We start from the raw sequence: 18489 nt of genomic DNA, 5'->3' as shown, positions 1-18489 counted from the left end.
CCATTATGAATCTGGCGAGGTTAACTTGTTTCTACTGAAATATGTTTAGGGACAGGGCAAACAGGTCTAGATGTCCTACGCTGTAGCAAAACAAACAACAGGCAAATCTAATATACAGTAATCACGTGTGTACCCTTAGACACGGAGCCATGTCTTACAAAAGCACTGCTGCATGTGCTTCCTCAACAAGCACTGCAAAGACACCAACTCAACATGTTTCCAACAGGAAATACACAAGGACTGTGTTTACTTAAATAAACTCAACAGTTATCTAACTCTACTTTGCAACGGGTTAAAAAAGAACACGTTTGTTTTTAGATTGTAAGGCTGCTAAACAACTGTCTCTGGGTCACTGTTTTGGTGGGGCTGTTTTGGAAGTAGGCTACACTACCATAGATGCAGTGGTGAAAGTTCCCACAGACGCCAATCCAGCACCTGCTCCTGTATATCAAACCCAGAGCTCTGATACGTTAATGCTGCGCAAACGATAAACTACATGCTACACACAGTTTACTCAACTCACAATATGATACGCTCCCAACATTTGACTGGCAATGCATGCCAAAATAGCATTGTTGATGGTGGCAACTGGGTGGAAGGTGGAGCCGCTTGATCAAAAACAGAAAATGTGTTCAATCTGTGCATACTGTATGCAGAAGGCACTACACTGTAAATAGAATGAACAAATATTCAACATATAATTGTAAGGCAACCAGCTGCAATGGGATTGTGTTTGCTCAACATTTGGGAATATTGCTGAACCAATATACAGTTGAGTGAACAAACCTTAGCTCCAATTCTTGCCCATTTGAAGTCCACTCAACTCACAGAATAATGCCGATTAAACCGTTGATTAAGTTAGCTTTTTTTCTTCTTTTTTTTTGACAGTGTAAATTGTAAAAAAAAAAAAAAAGTGTTTGGGTAAATTGAGAATTTTTTTTACATTCAGCATCACTCCGTCAAGGGAAATATAGTATGTTTTTTATAAAAGAGATATCTATATACACTGAGTGTACAAAAGATTTCCATGACAAAGCTATGATCCCTTAACTTGTTAAATCCACTTCAATCAGTGTAGATGAAGGGGAGGAGACAGGTTAAAGAAGGATTTTTAAGCCTTGAGAGAATTGAGACATGGATTGTGTATGTGCCATTCAGAAGATGAAAGTTCAAGACAAAATACTTAAGTGGCTTTGAACGGGGTATGGTAGTACGTGCCAGGCACACCGGTGTGTGTGTGTGTCGAGAACTTCAACACTGCTGGGTCTTTCACGCTCAACAGTTTCCTGTGTGTATCAAGAATGGTCCACCACCCGGACAACCAGCCAACTTTACACAACTGTGGGAAGCATCGAAGTCAACATGGGCCAGCATCCTTGTGAAACGCTTTCAACACCTTGTAGAGTCCATACCCTGATGAATTGAGGCTGTTCTGTGGGCAAATGGGGTGTAACAAACAAACACTTTGTACTTTTTAATTACACTTTTAACATAGGCCAGGCCCTGTTGTTACCTGATATCCCTGCAATAATTCCTTGCATTACGCCTGGTAAGAAAACACTTTAATTTGCTTAACTTGCCATTGGTCCCAACATTGGCAAACTTTTCTCCATGGCCATTGGCTCAACTTACGCCAAGGCAAACCTTTTGACTATATTAGCTCACACAGCTACAAGGATGCACTTTCATGCTAGGTTTAGGACCTCATATGGTAGCTTATAAAGACCCCAACTGATGTATAGAACAATCTTCAAATGATCTACTTTGGTTTAGATCACCAACAACTGAATTTGGCTCTGCCCGGAGTATCCCTGAAGTACCCTTCATGTGCATTTTACCAGTAGGTCTATGGTCTCATGAGTTTTCTCAAGTACCCCGAGCTGATAGGCCAAGTACCACCAGGGGTCCTAGTACCCCTGGTTGGGAACCACTGGTTTAGATACAAACATCATCAAACCTCTAACACAATAAATTCATTTGACTTGGCGAAAATCTGTTTTTTGGAACTAACTTTTCAATGTGGTTTCTTCCTCCACAGACTCCATGAAATGATGACCTCTTCCTAAATATTTGGTCACATGATTCATTTTGTGTACAGTGCATTTGGACCCCTTCCCTTTTTCGAAATGTTGTTACAGCCTTATTCTAAAATTAATTAAATAAAAAATGTCCCTCATCAATCTACACACAATAACCAATAATGACAAAGCAGTTTGTCATTTTTTTTTGCAAATGAATGAAATATTCAAAACAGAAATACCTTATTTACATAATTATTCAGACCCTTTGCTATGAGACTCGAAATTGAGCTCAGGTGCATCCATGTTTCCATTGACCATCCTTGAGATGTTTCTACAACTTGATTAGGTCCACCTGTGGTAAATTCTATTGATTGGACATGATTTGGAAAGGCACACACCTGTCTATATAAGGTCCCACAGTTGACAGTGCATGCCAGAGCAAAAACCAAGCCATGAGGTCTAAGGAATCTTCCTTAGAGCTCTGAGACAGATCTGGGGATGGATACCAAAACATTTCTGCAGCATTGAAGGTTCCCAAGAACACTGTGGCAACTATACTATTCTTAAATGGAAGAAGTTTTGAACCACCAAGACTATTCCTAGAGCTGGCCACCCGCCAAACTGAGCAATCGGAGGAGATGCGCCTTGGTCAGGGAGGTGACCAACAACGCTATGGTCACTCTGACAGAGCTCCAGAGTTCCTCTGTGGAGATGGGAGAACCTTCCCGAAGGACAACCATCTCTGCAGCACTCCACCAATCAGGCCTTTATGGTAGAGTGGCCAGACGGAAGCCACACACATGACAGCCTGCTTGCAAAAGGCACCTAAAGGACTCCCAGATCATGAGAAACAAGATTCTCTGGTCTGATGAAACCAAGATTGAACTATTTGTCCTGAATGCCTAGCATCACATCTGGAGGAAACCTGGCACCATCCCAACGGTGAAGCATGGTGGTAGCATCATCATGCTGTGGGTATGTTTTTCAGCAGCAGGGACTGGGAGACTAGTCACTCGAGATTCTTGATGAAAATCTTCTTCAAAGCGCTCAGGACCTCAGACTGGGGCAAATGTTCACCTTCCAACAGGACAATGACCGTCAACATACAGCCAAGACAATGGAGGAGTCTCTAAATGTCTCTAAATGTCCTGAATAAATGGGTCTGAATCCTTTATGAATGCACTGAATGGCTTCCTACAAACAAGGGTGGCTCAACTTACCCCTTGGGCTCACTCTCCCCTCAAGACATTGCTAAAAGGCTATGCTAAAGGCTATGCTAAAGCTAAACTGAGTGTCTATCCATACAGTGTAGTTGGTCCACAGTTTCTGCTCACTGTTTACAACACTGTGATACCATGAGCTCATTGGGAAACCTGGAGAAGATCAAACCATGCTCTTAGCTGCTTGGACTGAATCAATTCTAACAACTGGACTAGACTATCATTAACTCTAGTAACTAGTAACTGGACTAGACTACTGAACTCTGAGTGGATACTCAATGGATAATGCCAGAGAAGCCGGTGTTTGCAAGATATATTGGCACGCCTGCAAACAGTGGCAGCTCTGCTTCTAGCTCCTAAGCAACTTTGCTGTATTTAGTTTTTTTAGTGTGTTATTTCTTACATTATTAGCCCAGAACGTTTGAAAAATATATATATTACATACAGCCGGAAATAACTTTTGGATATCAGAGCGGTGGTAACTCACCAGCATTACGGCCAGGAATACGACTTTCCTGAATTGGATCCTTTACTTGTGTCCCCCAGGGCAATTGAACTTATCCCAGAGGCTGACGTGGCCAAGACGTGGCCGGAAGAAAATAGGTATTCGGAGTGGACTTCTAGTTCGACTCAGGAGGAGGGCACACAATCCACCGTTTCCGAGTGTATTACTCGCTAATGTTCAGTCTCTGGACATTAAGTCGACGAGATCAGGGCAAGGATCTCCTTCCAGAGAGACATAAGGGACTGTAACATACTCTGTTTCAGGGAATCATGTCTCTCGGGATATACTGTTCCCGTCCATGCAGACAGGAGTAAAGAACTTTCTGGGAAGAAGAAAGGCGGGGGTGTATGTTTCATGGTTAACTACTCATGGTGTGATAACATACAGAAACTGTATATTCCCACTCAAGCCGATACCACAACAGCCCTCAAGGAACTACACTGGACTTTATGGAAACTGGAAGCCACATATCTTGAGGCCGCATTTATTGTAGCTGGGATTTTAACCAAGAACATTTTAAGAAAACGCTATGGAAGTTCTATCAACACATTGGCTGTAGTACTCGCTTAGGAAAAACACTAGACCACTGCTACTCGCCTTTTCGAGATGCCTACCTTCGGCAAATCAGATCACTGCTCCATTTTGCTCCTCCCTTCCCTTTCCCATCTGGACAAGAGTAATACCTACATCAGAATGCTGTTCATTGACTATAGCTCAGCCTTCAACACCATAGTACCATCCAAGCTCATCATTAAGCTTGGGGCCCTGGGTTTGAACCCCACCCTGTGCAACTGGGTCCTGGAGTTCCTGATGGGCCACCCCCAGGTGGTGAAGGTTGGAAACAACACCTCCACTTCACTTATCCTCAACACAGAGGTTCGTACTCAGCCCCCTCCTGTACTCCCTGTTCCCCCATGACTGTGTGGCCATGCACGCCTCCAACTCAATCATCAAGTTTGCAAATGACACTGATTACCAACAATGACAAGACAGACTACAGGGAGGAGGTGAGGGCCCTGGCAGAGTGGTGCCAGGAAAATAACCTCTCCCTCAACATCAACAACATGAAGGAGCTGATCATGGACTTCAGAAAACAGCAGAGGGAGCACGCCCCTATCCACATTATCGGGACCACAGTGGAGAAGGGGGAAAGCTTCAAGTTCCTCGGCGTACACATCACAGACAAACTGAAATGGTCCACCCACACAGACAGTGTGATGAAGAAGGCGCAACAGCACCTCTTCAACCTCAGGAGGTTGAAGGAATTTGTCTTGGCCCCTAGGACCCTCAGAAACTTTTACAAATGCACAATTGAGAGCATCCTGTTTGGCTGTATCACCGCCTGGTACAGCAACTGCACCGCCCGAAACCACAGGGTTCTCCAGAGGGTGGTGCTGTTTGCCCAACGCATCACCGGGGGCACACTACCTGCCCTTCAGGACACCTACAGCACCCGATGTCACAGGAAGTCCAAAAAGATCATCAAGGACATCAACCATCCGAGCTATCATCCAGAAGACGAGGTCAGTACAGGTGCATCAAAGCTGGGACCGAGAGACTGAAAAACTGCTTTTCTCTTAAGGCCATCAGACTGTTGAATAGCCATCACTAGCCGGGCACCACCTGGTTACTCAACCCTGCACCTTAGAGGCTGCTTTCCTATATACATAGACATGGAATCACTGGCCACTAGTCACTTTAATAATGTTTACAAACTGCGTTACTGATCTCATATGTATATACTGTATTCTATTCTAATGTATTTTAGCCATTTATTTGATTTAATTTTCGGTTGCCAGAGACGCGACCCAGTCATTGTCTTTTTGTTCTGTATCTATGGACATGACCGAGTAGTTCGTTCTAAATGTTCCATTGCCATATTGGCTGCCAACGTTCTTATCCCTTGCTTGCTACCGTAGCTAGCCAACTACGGCTAACTTCCAGTCACGCCAAACAGTGCAGCCAGAATAACAATAGTAGCTGCATTTGCGTTTGTTTAAGCTGTTTTGTAGTGACATTTTATTTGGATACATCCATAACAATGAGCTAATGAGGCGCGATTTCGCCTGACATAGAAAATGTGCTCACTCGTCAGGATACAGTTGTTCAGAGGAGCTAGCCAACAACACAGCCAACACAATCACTTCAAACTTAAACTGGAAAGACTGCAAACTAGCTGCACTTTGTTTATTTTTACCTTTTTTCAATTTACATTTCTTTGTACATGCAGTTGAAGTCAGAAGTTTACATATACCTTAGCCAAATATATTTAAACTCAGTTTTTCACAATTCCTGACATTTAATCAGAGTAAAAATTCCCTGTTTTAGGTCAGTTAGGATCACCACATTGTTTTAAGAATGTGAAATGTCAGATTAATAGTAGAGAGAATTATTTATTTCAGCTTTTATTTCTTTCATCACATTCCCAGTGGGGCAGAAGTTTAGATACACTCAATTAGCATTTGGTAGCATTGCCTTTAAATGGTTTAACTTGGGTCATACGTTTTGGGTAGCCTTCCAGAAGCTTCCCACAATCAGTTGGGTGAATTTTGGCCCATTCCTTCTGACAGACCTGGTGTAACTGAGTCAGGTTTGTAGGCCTCCTTGCTCACACACGCTTTTCCAGTTCTGCCCACAAATGTTCTATAGGATTGAGGTCAGGGCTTTGTGATGGCCACTCCAATACCTTGACTTTGTTGTCCTTAAGCCATTTTGCCACAACTTTGGAAGTATGCTTGGGGTCATTGTCCATTTGGAAGACCCATTTGCAACCAAGTTTTAACTTCCTGACTGATGTCTTGAGATGTTGTTTCAATATATCCACATCATATTGCCTCCTCATGATGCCATCTATTTTGTGAAGTGCACCAGTCCCTCCTGCAGCAAAGCACCCCCACAGCTGCCACCCCTGTGATTCATGGGTGGGATGGTGTTCTTCGGCTTGCAAGCCTCTCCCTTTTCCTCCAAACATAATGATGGTCATTATGGCCAAACAGTTCTATTTTTGTTTCATCAGACCAGAGGACATTTCTCCAAAAAGTATGATCTTTGTCCCCATGTGCAGTTGCAAACCGTAGCCTGGCTTTTTTATGGAGGTTTTGGAGCAGTGGCTTCTTCCTTGCTGAGCCGCCTTTCAGGTGATGTCGATATAGGACTCGTTTTACTGTGGACATAGATACTACCTGTTTCCTCCAGCATCTTCACAAGGTCTTTTGCTGTTGTTCTGGGATTGATTTGTACATTGATTTGTACAAAAGTACATTCATCTCTAGGAGACAGAACGTGTCTCCTTCCTGAGCGGTATGATGGCTGCATGGTCCCATGGTGTTTATACGTGCGTACTATTGTTTGTACAGATGAAGGTGGTACCTTCAGGCGCTTGGAAATTGCTCCCAAGGATGAACCAGACTTGTGGAAGTCTACAATTTTATTTCTGAGATCTTGGCTGATTTCTTTTGATTTTCCCATGATGTCAAGCAAAGAGGCACTGAGTATGAAGGTAGGCCTTGAAATACATCTACAGGGACACCTCCAATTGACTCAAATGATGTCAATTCACCTATCAGAAGCTTCTAAAGCCATGACATAATTTTCTGGATTTTTCCAAGCTGTTTAAAGGCACAGTCAACTTAGTGTATGTTTTCTTCTGACCCACTGGAATTGTGATACAGTGAAATAATATGTCTGTAAACAATTGTTGGAAATATTACTTGTGTCATGCACAAAGTAGATGTCCTAACTGACTTGCTAAAATTATAGTTTGTTAACAAGAAATTTGTGGAATGGTTGAAAAACAAGTTTTAATGACTCCAACCTAAGTGTATGTAAACTTCTGACTTCAACTGTATCCATAAAAACTATGCCAGCTGATTGATGATTTCGACTGGCTGAGAAACACTGCCTGCCTGTCTGTCTTGTCCCGTCAAAAGACACGCTCATTACTATGGGAGATCGAATTTGAGATTGAATTTGAATATTGAAACAATGTTGCAAATGTCACAGAGACAGACAGCAAGGTTTATACAAATATCCACTGTTAAAAACGAAATGTTAGTCTAAAAGAAATATGAGATAATGTATAGATTACTTTTATAGTGGAGATCAAGTACATAAATAGCCTGGCTGGGCTGATGAGACAGTGGATTGCGCAGTCAGATGGAACAGAGTAAATAGGCATTTTAACATCATATATCTTAACTTGTGGAATAGACACCGGCTGGAATGAGGTTTTAACCAATCAGCATTTAGGATAAGAACCACCCGTTGTATAAAGAGAACTAAAGACTCACCACTGAACAGAGAACTACAGACTCACCACTGAACAGAGAACTACAGCCTAACCACTGAACCGAAGAACTCAGATTCACCACTGAACAGAGGAACTACAGACTCACCACTGAATAGAAGAACTACAGACTCACCACTGAACAGAAGAACTAAAGACTCACCACTTTTTTATTTTTTCACCTTTATTTAACCAGGTAGGCCAGTTGAGAACAAGTTCTCATTTACAACTGTGACCTGGCCAAGATAAAGCAAAGCAGTGCAACAAAACCATCAACACAGAGTTACACATAAACAAACGTACAGTCAATAACATAATATAAAAATCTATGTACAGTGTGTGCAAATGTAGAAGAGTAGGCAATAAAGGCAATAAATAGGCCATAGAGGTGAAATGAATTACAATTTAACACTGGAGTAATAGATGTGCAGATGAGGATGTGCAAGTAGAGATACTGGGGTGCAAAAGAGCAAGAGGGTAAGTAATAATATGGGGATGAGGTAATTGGGTGGGCTATTTACAGATTGGCTGTGTACAGGTACAGTGATTGGTAAGCTGCTCTGACAGCTGATGCTTAAAGTTAGAGAGGGAGATATAAGACTCCAGCTTCAGAGATTTTTGCAATTCATTCCAGTCGTTGGCAGCAGAGAACTGGAAGGAAAGGCAGCCAAAGGAAGTGTTGGCTCTGGGGATGATCAGTGAAATATACCTGCTGGGTGTTGCTATGGTGACCAGTGAGCTGAGATAAGGTGGGGCTTTACCTAGCAAAGACTTATAGATGAACTGGAGCCAGTGGGTTTGGTGACAAATATGTAGTGAGGGCCAGCCAACGAGAGCATACACGTCGCAGTGGTGGGTAGTATATGGGGCTTTGGTGACGAAACAGATGGCACTGTGATAGACTACATCCAGTTTGCCGAGTAGAGGGTTGGAGGCTATTTTGTAAATTACATCGTCAAGTTGCTGCAGGGGGTGCTGAGATGTTGGTCGGGGTAGGGGTAGCCAGGTGGAAAGCATTGCCAGCCATAGGAAAATGCTTATTGAAACTATCGATTATTGTAGATTTATCGGTGATTACAGTGTTTCCTATCCTCAGTGCAGTGGGCAGCTGGGAGGAGGTGCTCTTATTCTCCATGGACTTTACAGTGTTCCAAAACTTTTTGGAATTAGTGCTATAGGATGCACATTTCTGTCTGAAAAAGCTAGTCTTAGCTTTCCTAACTGACTGAATATATTGGTTGCTGACTTCCCTGAAAAGTTGCATATCGCAGGGGCTATTCGTTGCTAATGCAGAATGCCACATTATGTTTTTGTGCTGGTCAAGGGCAGTCAGGTCTGGGGTGAACCATGTCTGTTCTTAGTTCTACATTTTTTGAATGGGGCATGCTTATTTAAGATGGTGAGGAAAGCACTTTTGAAGAGCAACCAGGCATCTTCTACTGACGGGATGAGGTCAATATCCTTCCAGGATACCTGGGCCAAGTCGATTAGAAAGGCCTGGTCGCTGTGTTTTAGGTTTTAGGGAGTGTTTAAAGGGAGCGTTTGACAGTGATGAGGGGTGGTCGTTTGACCGCGGACCCATTACACATGCAGGCAATGAGGCAGTGATCGCTGAGATCCTGGTTGAAGACAGCAGAGGTGTATTTAGAGGGCAAGTTGGTCAGGACGATATCTAAGAGGATGGCCATGGTTACGGATTTAGGGTTGTACCTGGTAGGTTGCTTGATAATTTGTGTGCGATTGAGGACATCTAGCTTAGATTGTAGGACGGCCTGGGTGTTAAGCATGTCCCAATTTAGGTAATCTAACAGTACGGATTTTTAGAAGAAGCTTGAATTGTTTGGGCACAGACCTGGATAGTATGACAGAACTCTCCAGGCTATCTCTGCTGTAGATTGCAACTCCGCCCCCTTTAGCAGTTCTATCTTGTCGGAAAATGTTATAGTTAGGGATGGGAATTTCAGGATTTTTGATGGCCTTCCTAAGCCAGGATTCAGACACGGCTAGGACATCCGGGTTGACGGAGTGTGATAAAGTAGTGAACAAAACAAATTGTGTGGGTATGTTTTTCAGCAGCAGGGACTGGGAGACTAGTCACTCGAGATTCTTGATGAAAATCTTCTTCAAAGCGCTCAGGACCTCAGACTGGGGCAAATGTTCACCTTCCAACAGGACAATGACCGTCAACATACAGCCAAGACAATGGAGGAGTCTCTAAATGTCTCTAAATGTCCTGAATAAATGGGTCTGAATCCTTTATGAATGCACTGAATGGCTTCCTACAAACAAGGGTGGCTCAACTTACCCCTTGGGCTCACTCTCCCCTCAAGACATTGCTAAAAGGCTATGCTAAAGGCTATGCTAAAGCTAAACTGAGTGTCTATCCATACAGTGTAGTTGGTCCACAGTTTCTGCTCACTGTTTACAACACTGTGATACCATGAGCTCATTGGGAAACCTGGAGAAGATCAAACCATGCTCTTAGCTGCTTGGACTGAATCAATTCTAACAACTGGACTAGACTATCATTAACTCTAGTAACTAGTAACTGGACTAGACTACTGAACTCTGAGTGGATACTCAATGGATAATGCCAGAGAAGCCGGTGTTTGCAAGATATATTGGCACGCCTGCAAACAGTGGCAGCTCTGCTTCTAGCTCCTAAGCAACTTTGCTGTATTTAGTTTTTTTAGTGTGTTATTTCTTACATTATTAGCCCAGAACGTTTGAAAAATATATATATTACATACAGCCGGAAATAACTTTTGGATATCAGAGCGGTGGTAACTCACCAGCATTACGGCCAGGAATACGACTTTCCTGAATTGGATCCTTTACTTGTGTCCCCCAGGGCAATTGAACTTATCCCAGAGGCTGACGTGGCCAAGACGTGGCCGGAAGAAAATAGGTATTCGGAGTGGACTTCTAGTTCGACTCAGGAGGAGGGCACACAATCCACCGTTTCCGAGTGTATTACTCGCTAATGTTCAGTCTCTGGACATTAAGTCGACGAGATCAGGGCAAGGATCTCCTTCCAGAGAGACATAAGGGACTGTAACATACTCTGTTTCAGGGAATCATGTCTCTCGGGATATACTGTTCCCGTCCATGCAGACAGGAGTAAAGAACTTTCTGGGAAGAAGAAAGGCGGGGGTGTATGTTTCATGGTTAACTACTCATGGTGTGATAACATACAGAAACTGTATATTCCCACTCAAGCCGATACCACAACAGCCCTCAAGGAACTACACTGGACTTTATGGAAACTGGAAGCCACATATCTTGAGGCCGCATTTATTGTAGCTGGGATTTTAACCAAGAACATTTTAAGAAAACGCTATGGAAGTTCTATCAACACATTGGCTGTAGTACTCGCTTAGGAAAAACACTAGACCACTGCTACTCGCCTTTTCGAGATGCCTACCTTCGGCAAATCAGATCACTGCTCCATTTTGCTCCTCCCTTCCCTTTCCCATCTGGACAAGAGTAATACCTACATCAGAATGCTGTTCATTGACTATAGCTCAGCCTTCAACACCATAGTACCATCCAAGCTCATCATTAAGCTTGGGGCCCTGGGTTTGAACCCCACCCTGTGCAACTGGGTCCTGGAGTTCCTGATGGGCCACCCCCAGGTGGTGAAGGTTGGAAACAACACCTCCACTTCACTTATCCTCAACACAGAGGTTCGTACTCAGCCCCCTCCTGTACTCCCTGTTCCCCCATGACTGTGTGGCCATGCACGCCTCCAACTCAATCATCAAGTTTGCAAATGACACTGATTACCAACAATGACAAGACAGACTACAGGGAGGAGGTGAGGGCCCTGGCAGAGTGGTGCCAGGAAAATAACCTCTCCCTCAACATCAACAACATGAAGGAGCTGATCATGGACTTCAGAAAACAGCAGAGGGAGCACGCCCCTATCCACATTATCGGGACCACAGTGGAGAAGGGGGAAAGCTTCAAGTTCCTCGGCGTACACATCACAGACAAACTGAAATGGTCCACCCACACAGACAGTGTGATGAAGAAGGCGCAACAGCACCTCTTCAACCTCAGGAGGTTGAAGGAATTTGTCTTGGCCCCTAGGACCCTCAGAAACTTTTACAAATGCACAATTGAGAGCATCCTGTTTGGCTGTATCACCGCCTGGTACAGCAACTGCACCGCCCGAAACCACAGGGTTCTCCAGAGGGTGGTGCTGTTTGCCCAACGCATCACCGGGGGCACACTACCTGCCCTTCAGGACACCTACAGCACCCGATGTCACAGGAAGTCCAAAAAGATCATCAAGGACATCAACCATCCGAGCTATCATCCAGAAGACGAGGTCAGTACAGGTGCATCAAAGCTGGGACCGAGAGACTGAAAAACTGCTTTTCTCTTAAGGCCATCAGACTGTTGAATAGCCATCACTAGCCGGGCACCACCTGGTTACTCAACCCTGCACCTTAGAGGCTGCTTTCCTATATACATAGACATGGAATCACTGGCCACTAGTCACTTTAATAATGTTTACAAACTGCGTTACTGATCTCATATGTATATACTGTATTCTATTCTAATGTATTTTAGCCATTTATTTGATTTAATTTTCGGTTGCCAGAGACGCGACCCAGTCATTGTCTTTTTGTTCTGTATCTATGGACATGACCGAGTAGTTCGTTCTAAATGTTCCATTGCCATATTGGCTGCCAACGTTCTTATCCCTTGCTTGCTACCGTAGCTAGCCAACTACGGCTAACTTCCAGTCACGCCAAACAGTGCAGCCAGAATAACAATAGTAGCTGCATTTGCGTTTGTTTAAGCTGTTTTGTAGTGACATTTTATTTGGATACATCCATAACAATGAGCTAATGAGGCGCGATTTCGCCTGACATAGAAAATGTGCTCACTCGTCAGGATACAGTTGTTCAGAGGAGCTAGCCAACAACACAGCCAACACAATCACTTCAAACTTAAACTGGAAAGACTGCAAACTAGCTGCACTTTGTTTATTTTTACCTTTTTTCAATTTACATTTCTTTGTACATGCAGTTGAAGTCAGAAGTTTACATATACCTTAGCCAAATATATTTAAACTCAGTTTTTCACAATTCCTGACATTTAATCAGAGTAAAAATTCCCTGTTTTAGGTCAGTTAGGATCACCACATTGTTTTAAGAATGTGAAATGTCAGATTAATAGTAGAGAGAATTATTTATTTCAGCTTTTATTTCTTTCATCACATTCCCAGTGGGGCAGAAGTTTAGATACACTCAATTAGCATTTGGTAGCATTGCCTTTAAATGGTTTAACTTGGGTCATACGTTTTGGGTAGCCTTCCAGAAGCTTCCCACAATCAGTTGGGTGAATTTTGGCCCATTCCTTCTGACAGACCTGGTGTAACTGAGTCAGGTTTGTAGGCCTCCTTGCTCACACACGCTTTTCCAGTTCTGCCCACAAATGTTCTATAGGATTGAGGTCAGGGCTTTGTGATGGCCACTCCAATACCTTGACTTTGTTGTCCTTAAGCCATTTTGCCACAACTTTGGAAGTATGCTTGGGGTCATTGTCCATTTGGAAGACCCATTTGCAACCAAGTTTTAACTTCCTGACTGATGTCTTGAGATGTTGTTTCAATATATCCACATCATATTGCCTCCTCATGATGCCATCTATTTTGTGAAGTGCACCAGTCCCTCCTGCAGCAAAGCACCCCCACAGCTGCCACCCCTGTGATTCATGGGTGGGATGGTGTTCTTCGGCTTGCAAGCCTCTCCCTTTTCCTCCAAACATAATGATGGTCATTATGGCCAAACAGTTCTATTTTTGTTTCATCAGACCAGAGGACATTTCTCCAAAAAGTATGATCTTTGTCCCCATGTGCAGTTGCAAACCGTAGCCTGGCTTTTTTATGGAGGTTTTGGAGCAGTGGCTTCTTCCTTGCTGAGCCGCCTTTCAGGTGATGTCGATATAGGACTCGTTTTACTGTGGACATAGATACTACCTGTTTCCTCCAGCATCTTCACAAGGTCTTTTGCTGTTGTTCTGGGATTGATTTGTACATTGATTTGTACAAAAGTACATTCATCTCTAGGAGACAGAACGTGTCTCCTTCCTGAGCGGTATGATGGCTGCATGGTCCCATGGTGTTTATACGTGCGTACTATTGTTTGTACAGATGAAGGTGGTACCTTCAGGCGCTTGGAAATTGCTCCCAAGGATGAACCAGACTTGTGGAAGTCTACAATTTTATTTCTGAGATCTTGGCTGATTTCTTTTGATTTTCCCATGATGTCAAGCAAAGAGGCACTGAGTATGAAGGTAGGCCTTGAAATACATCTACAGGGACACCTCCAATTGACTCAAATGATGTCAATTCACCTATCAGAAGCTTCTAAAGCCATGACATAATTTTCTGGATTTTTCCAAGCTGTTTAAAGGCACAGTCAACTTAGTGTATGTTTTCTTCTGACCCACTGGAATTGTGATACAGTGAAATAATATGTCTGTAAACAATTGTTGGAAATATTACTTGTGTCATGCACAAAGTAGATGTCCTAACTGACTTGCTAAAATTATAGTTTGTTAACAAGAAATTTGTGGAATGGTTGAAAAACAAGTTTTAATGACTCCAACCTAAGTGTATGTAAACTTCTGACTTCAACTGTATCCATAAAAACTATGCCAGCTGATTGATGATTTCGACTGGCTGAGAAACACTGCCTGCCTGTCTGTCTTGTCCCGTCAAAAGACACGCTCATTACTATGGGAGATCGAATTTGAGATTGAATTTGAATATTGAAACAATGTTGCAAATGTCACAGAGACAGACAGCAAGGTTTATACAAATATCCACTGTTAAAAACGAAATGTTAGTCTAAAAGAAATATGAGATAATGTATAGATTACTTTTATAGTGGAGATCAAGTACATAAATAGCCTGGCTGGGCTGATGAGACAGTGGATTGCGCAGTCAGATGGAACAGAGTAAATAGGCATTTTAACATCATATATCTTAACTTGTGGAATAGACACCGGCTGGAATGAGGTTTTAACCAATCAGCATTTAGGATAAGAACCACCCGTTGTATAAAGAGAACTAAAGACTCACCACTGAACAGAGAACTACAGACTCACCACTGAACAGAGAACTACAGCCTAACCACTGAACCGAAGAACTCAGATTCACCACTGAACAGAGGAACTACAGACTCACCACTGAATAGAAGAACTACAGACTCACCACTGAACAGAAGAACTAAAGACTCACCACTTTTTTATTTTTTCACCTTTATTTAACCAGGTAGGCCAGTTGAGAACAAGTTCTCATTTACAACTGTGACCTGGCCAAGATAAAGCAAAGCAGTGCAACAAAACCATCAACACAGAGTTACACATAAACAAACGTACAGTCAATAACATAATATAAAAATCTATGTACAGTGTGTGCAAATGTAGAAGAGTAGGCAATAAAGGCAATAAATAGGCCATAGAGGTGAAATGAATTACAATTTAACACTGGAGTAATAGATGTGCAGATGAGGATGTGCAAGTAGAGATACTGGGGTGCAAAAGAGCAAGAGGGTAAGTAATAATATGGGGATGAGGTAATTGGGTGGGCTATTTACAGATTGGCTGTGTACAGGTACAGTGATTGGTAAGCTGCTCTGACAGCTGATGCTTAAAGTTAGAGAGGGAGATATAAGACTCCAGCTTCAGAGATTTTTGCAATTCATTCCAGTCGTTGGCAGCAGAGAACTGGAAGGAAAGGCAGCCAAAGGAAGTGTTGGCTCTGGGGATGATCAGTGAAATATACCTGCTGGGTGTTGCTATGGTGACCAGTGAGCTGAGATAAGGTGGGGCTTTACCTAGCAAAGACTTATAGATGAACTGGAGCCAGTGGGTTTGGTGACAAATATGTAGTGAGGGCCAGCCAACGAGAGCATACACGTCGCAGTGGTGGGTAGTATATGGGGCTTTGGTGACGAAACAGATGGCACTGTGATAGACTACATCCAGTTTGCCGAGTAGAGGGTTGGAGGCTATTTTGTAAATTACATCGTCAAGTTGCTGCAGGGGGTGCTGAGATGTTGGTCGGGGTAGGGGTAGCCAGGTGGAAAGCATTGCCAGCCATAGGAAAATGCTTATTGAAACTATCGATTATTGTAGATTTATCGGTGATTACAGTGTTTCCTATCCTCAGTGCAGTGGGCAGCTGGGAGGAGGTGCTCTTATTCTCCATGGACTTTACAGTGTTCCAAAACTTTTTGGAATTAGTGCTATAGGATGCACATTTCTGTCTGAAAAAGCTAGTCTTAGCTTTCCTAACTGACTGAATATATTGGTTGCTGACTTCCCTGAAAAGTTGCATATCGCAGGGGCTATTCGTTGCTAATGCAGAATGCCACATTATGTTTTTGTGCTGGTCAAGGGCAGTCAGGTCTGGGGTGAACCATGTCTGTTCTTAGTTCTACATTTTTTGAATGGGGCATGCTTATTTAAGATGGTGAGGAAAGCACTTTTGAAGAGCAACCAGGCATCTTCTACTGACGGGATGAGGTCAATATCCTTCCAGGATACCTGGGCCAAGTCGATTAGAAAGGCCTGGTCGCTGTGTTTTAGGTTTTAGGGAGTGTTTAAAGGGAGCGTTTGACAGTGATGAGGGGTGGTCGTTTGACCGCGGACCCATTACACATGCAGGCAATGAGGCAGTGATCGCTGAGATCCTGGTTGAAGACAGCAGAGGTGTATTTAGAGGGCAAGTTGGTCAGGACGATATCTAAGAGGATGGCCATGGTTACGGATTTAGGGTTGTACCTGGTAGGTTGCTTGATAATTTGTGTGCGATTGAGGACATCTAGCTTAGATTGTAGGACGGCCTGGGTGTTAAGCATGTCCCAATTTAGGTAATCTAACAGTACGGATTTTTAGAAGAAGCTTGAATTGTTTGGGCACAGACCTGGATAGTATGACAGAACTCTCCAGGCTATCTCTGCTGTAGATTGCAACTCCGCCCCCTTTAGCAGTTCTATCTTGTCGGAAAATGTTATAGTTAGGGATGGGAATTTCAGGATTTTTGATGGCCTTCCTAAGCCAGGATTCAGACACGGCTAGGACATCCGGGTTGACGGAGTGTGATAAAGTAGTGAACAAAACAAATTTAGGGAGAAGGCTTCTAATGTTAACATGCATGAAACTGAACAACTGAACAGAGGAACTACAGACTCACCACTGAACATAGGAACTACAGTAACAGTTTGGTCTGTGTTACATGTGGATGTGTATTTCAACTGACCTGTGACCACTGACCGCTTACTGACTGAATCCTTTCTGACATCTTCTTTATGACCCTTGCCACACCTACACCCACCGATGATGGAATTCACCAATTTACCAGAAACATAACACTTATCCCACCCATATAGTCTACTCTTGGAGTCCACAGATCTAAGGGCATAATCTTTAAAGAAAGATGGAAGGAGTTTTTTTCCAAATACTGTTAATAATGGTCCTTTATGAGTCAGGATCATACAGAGTGTCTCTTCATAAAGTATATTCAGACAGATGTTTCCTAGAAATGTATTTCTGTCGTTGCATGATTCTTTGGCTCCTATTGGGTAGTTGTTGCCAGGTTATATTGACACATAAGGACTGTTTGATTGCCCATTTCATCACATTTAAACTGGATCCAAATGCAGCCTACACACTCCAAAGGGAATCATTCAAAATATAATATTGGACCCTTCTGGTTGCACAAAAAATACATGGTGTAATCATTAGGGTTGGAACAAATAGTATGGCATTTCCAATATTTGAATTATTGCCTTTGGACAGTGAGTTTCAGTTTGGTCCAACATGCTCGCATGCATGCAAGCAAGCCCCAATCCCCCCCACTTCCACACACTGCTCTTACTGGAGTGCTGGTCTTTCCGGTGAGGATGGTGCGGGCTTTGGCCTTGTTCATGTTGAAGTTTTTGAGGTAGGCCTCATAGATGTGCCTGGCCAGGGTCTTCTGGTCAGCTTGCTCGGGGTCCTCCACCTCCCTGTCCCCCGTCTGGATCTCTGCCTTCAGCTTCAGCTTCTCTGACTGGGGCATCCGACCAAAACGGATCGCTAAACAGAGAGCACAGAGGAGAGGAAGAAAACACATTAGGTGCAGCATGGCAGTGACGTGTCATTAAAAAATTAAACTGCAACGGACAAAGATGTATCTGTTTTGCTGAGACAGATATGCAGACGTGTAACGGATGTGAAACGGCTAGCTTAGTTAGCGGTGCGCGCTAAATAGCGTTTCAATCGGTGACGTCACTTGCTCTGAGACCTTGAAGTAGTAGTTCCCCTTGCTCTGCAAGGGCCGCGGCTTTTGTGGAGCGATGGGTAACGATGCTTCGTGGGTGTCAGTTGTTGATGTGTGCACAAGGTCCCTGGTTCGCGCCCGGCTATGGGCGAGGGGACGGTCTAAAATTATAC

The 18489-nt window shown here is 43.4% G+C and overlaps 1 protein-coding gene across 3 annotated transcripts in view; it reads right to left on the bottom strand.

Moving 5' to 3' along the window:
* The window catches only part of LOC110521393 (peroxisome proliferator-activated receptor alpha), a 66275-nt gene that overhangs the window by 2520 nt on the left and 45266 nt on the right, over window positions 1-18489 (bottom strand). For all 3 annotated transcript variants that reach the window (XM_021598925.2, XM_036968538.1, XM_036968539.1), the window contains one exon: window positions 17933-18132. In XM_021598925.2, the coding sequence (XP_021454600.1) occupies window positions 17933-18132 (200 nt within the window). The remainder of the gene's footprint in view (window positions 1-17932; window positions 18133-18489) is intronic.

This window comes from Oncorhynchus mykiss, chromosome 30, assembly GCF_013265735.2.
Source record: "Oncorhynchus mykiss isolate Arlee chromosome 30, USDA_OmykA_1.1, whole genome shotgun sequence".
In the NCBI taxonomy this organism is placed as follows: Eukaryota; Metazoa; Chordata; class Actinopteri; order Salmoniformes; family Salmonidae; genus Oncorhynchus; species Oncorhynchus mykiss.
Note: the sequence above shows the minus strand (reverse complement) of the source record. Positions and strands in the feature narration are given on the sequence as shown.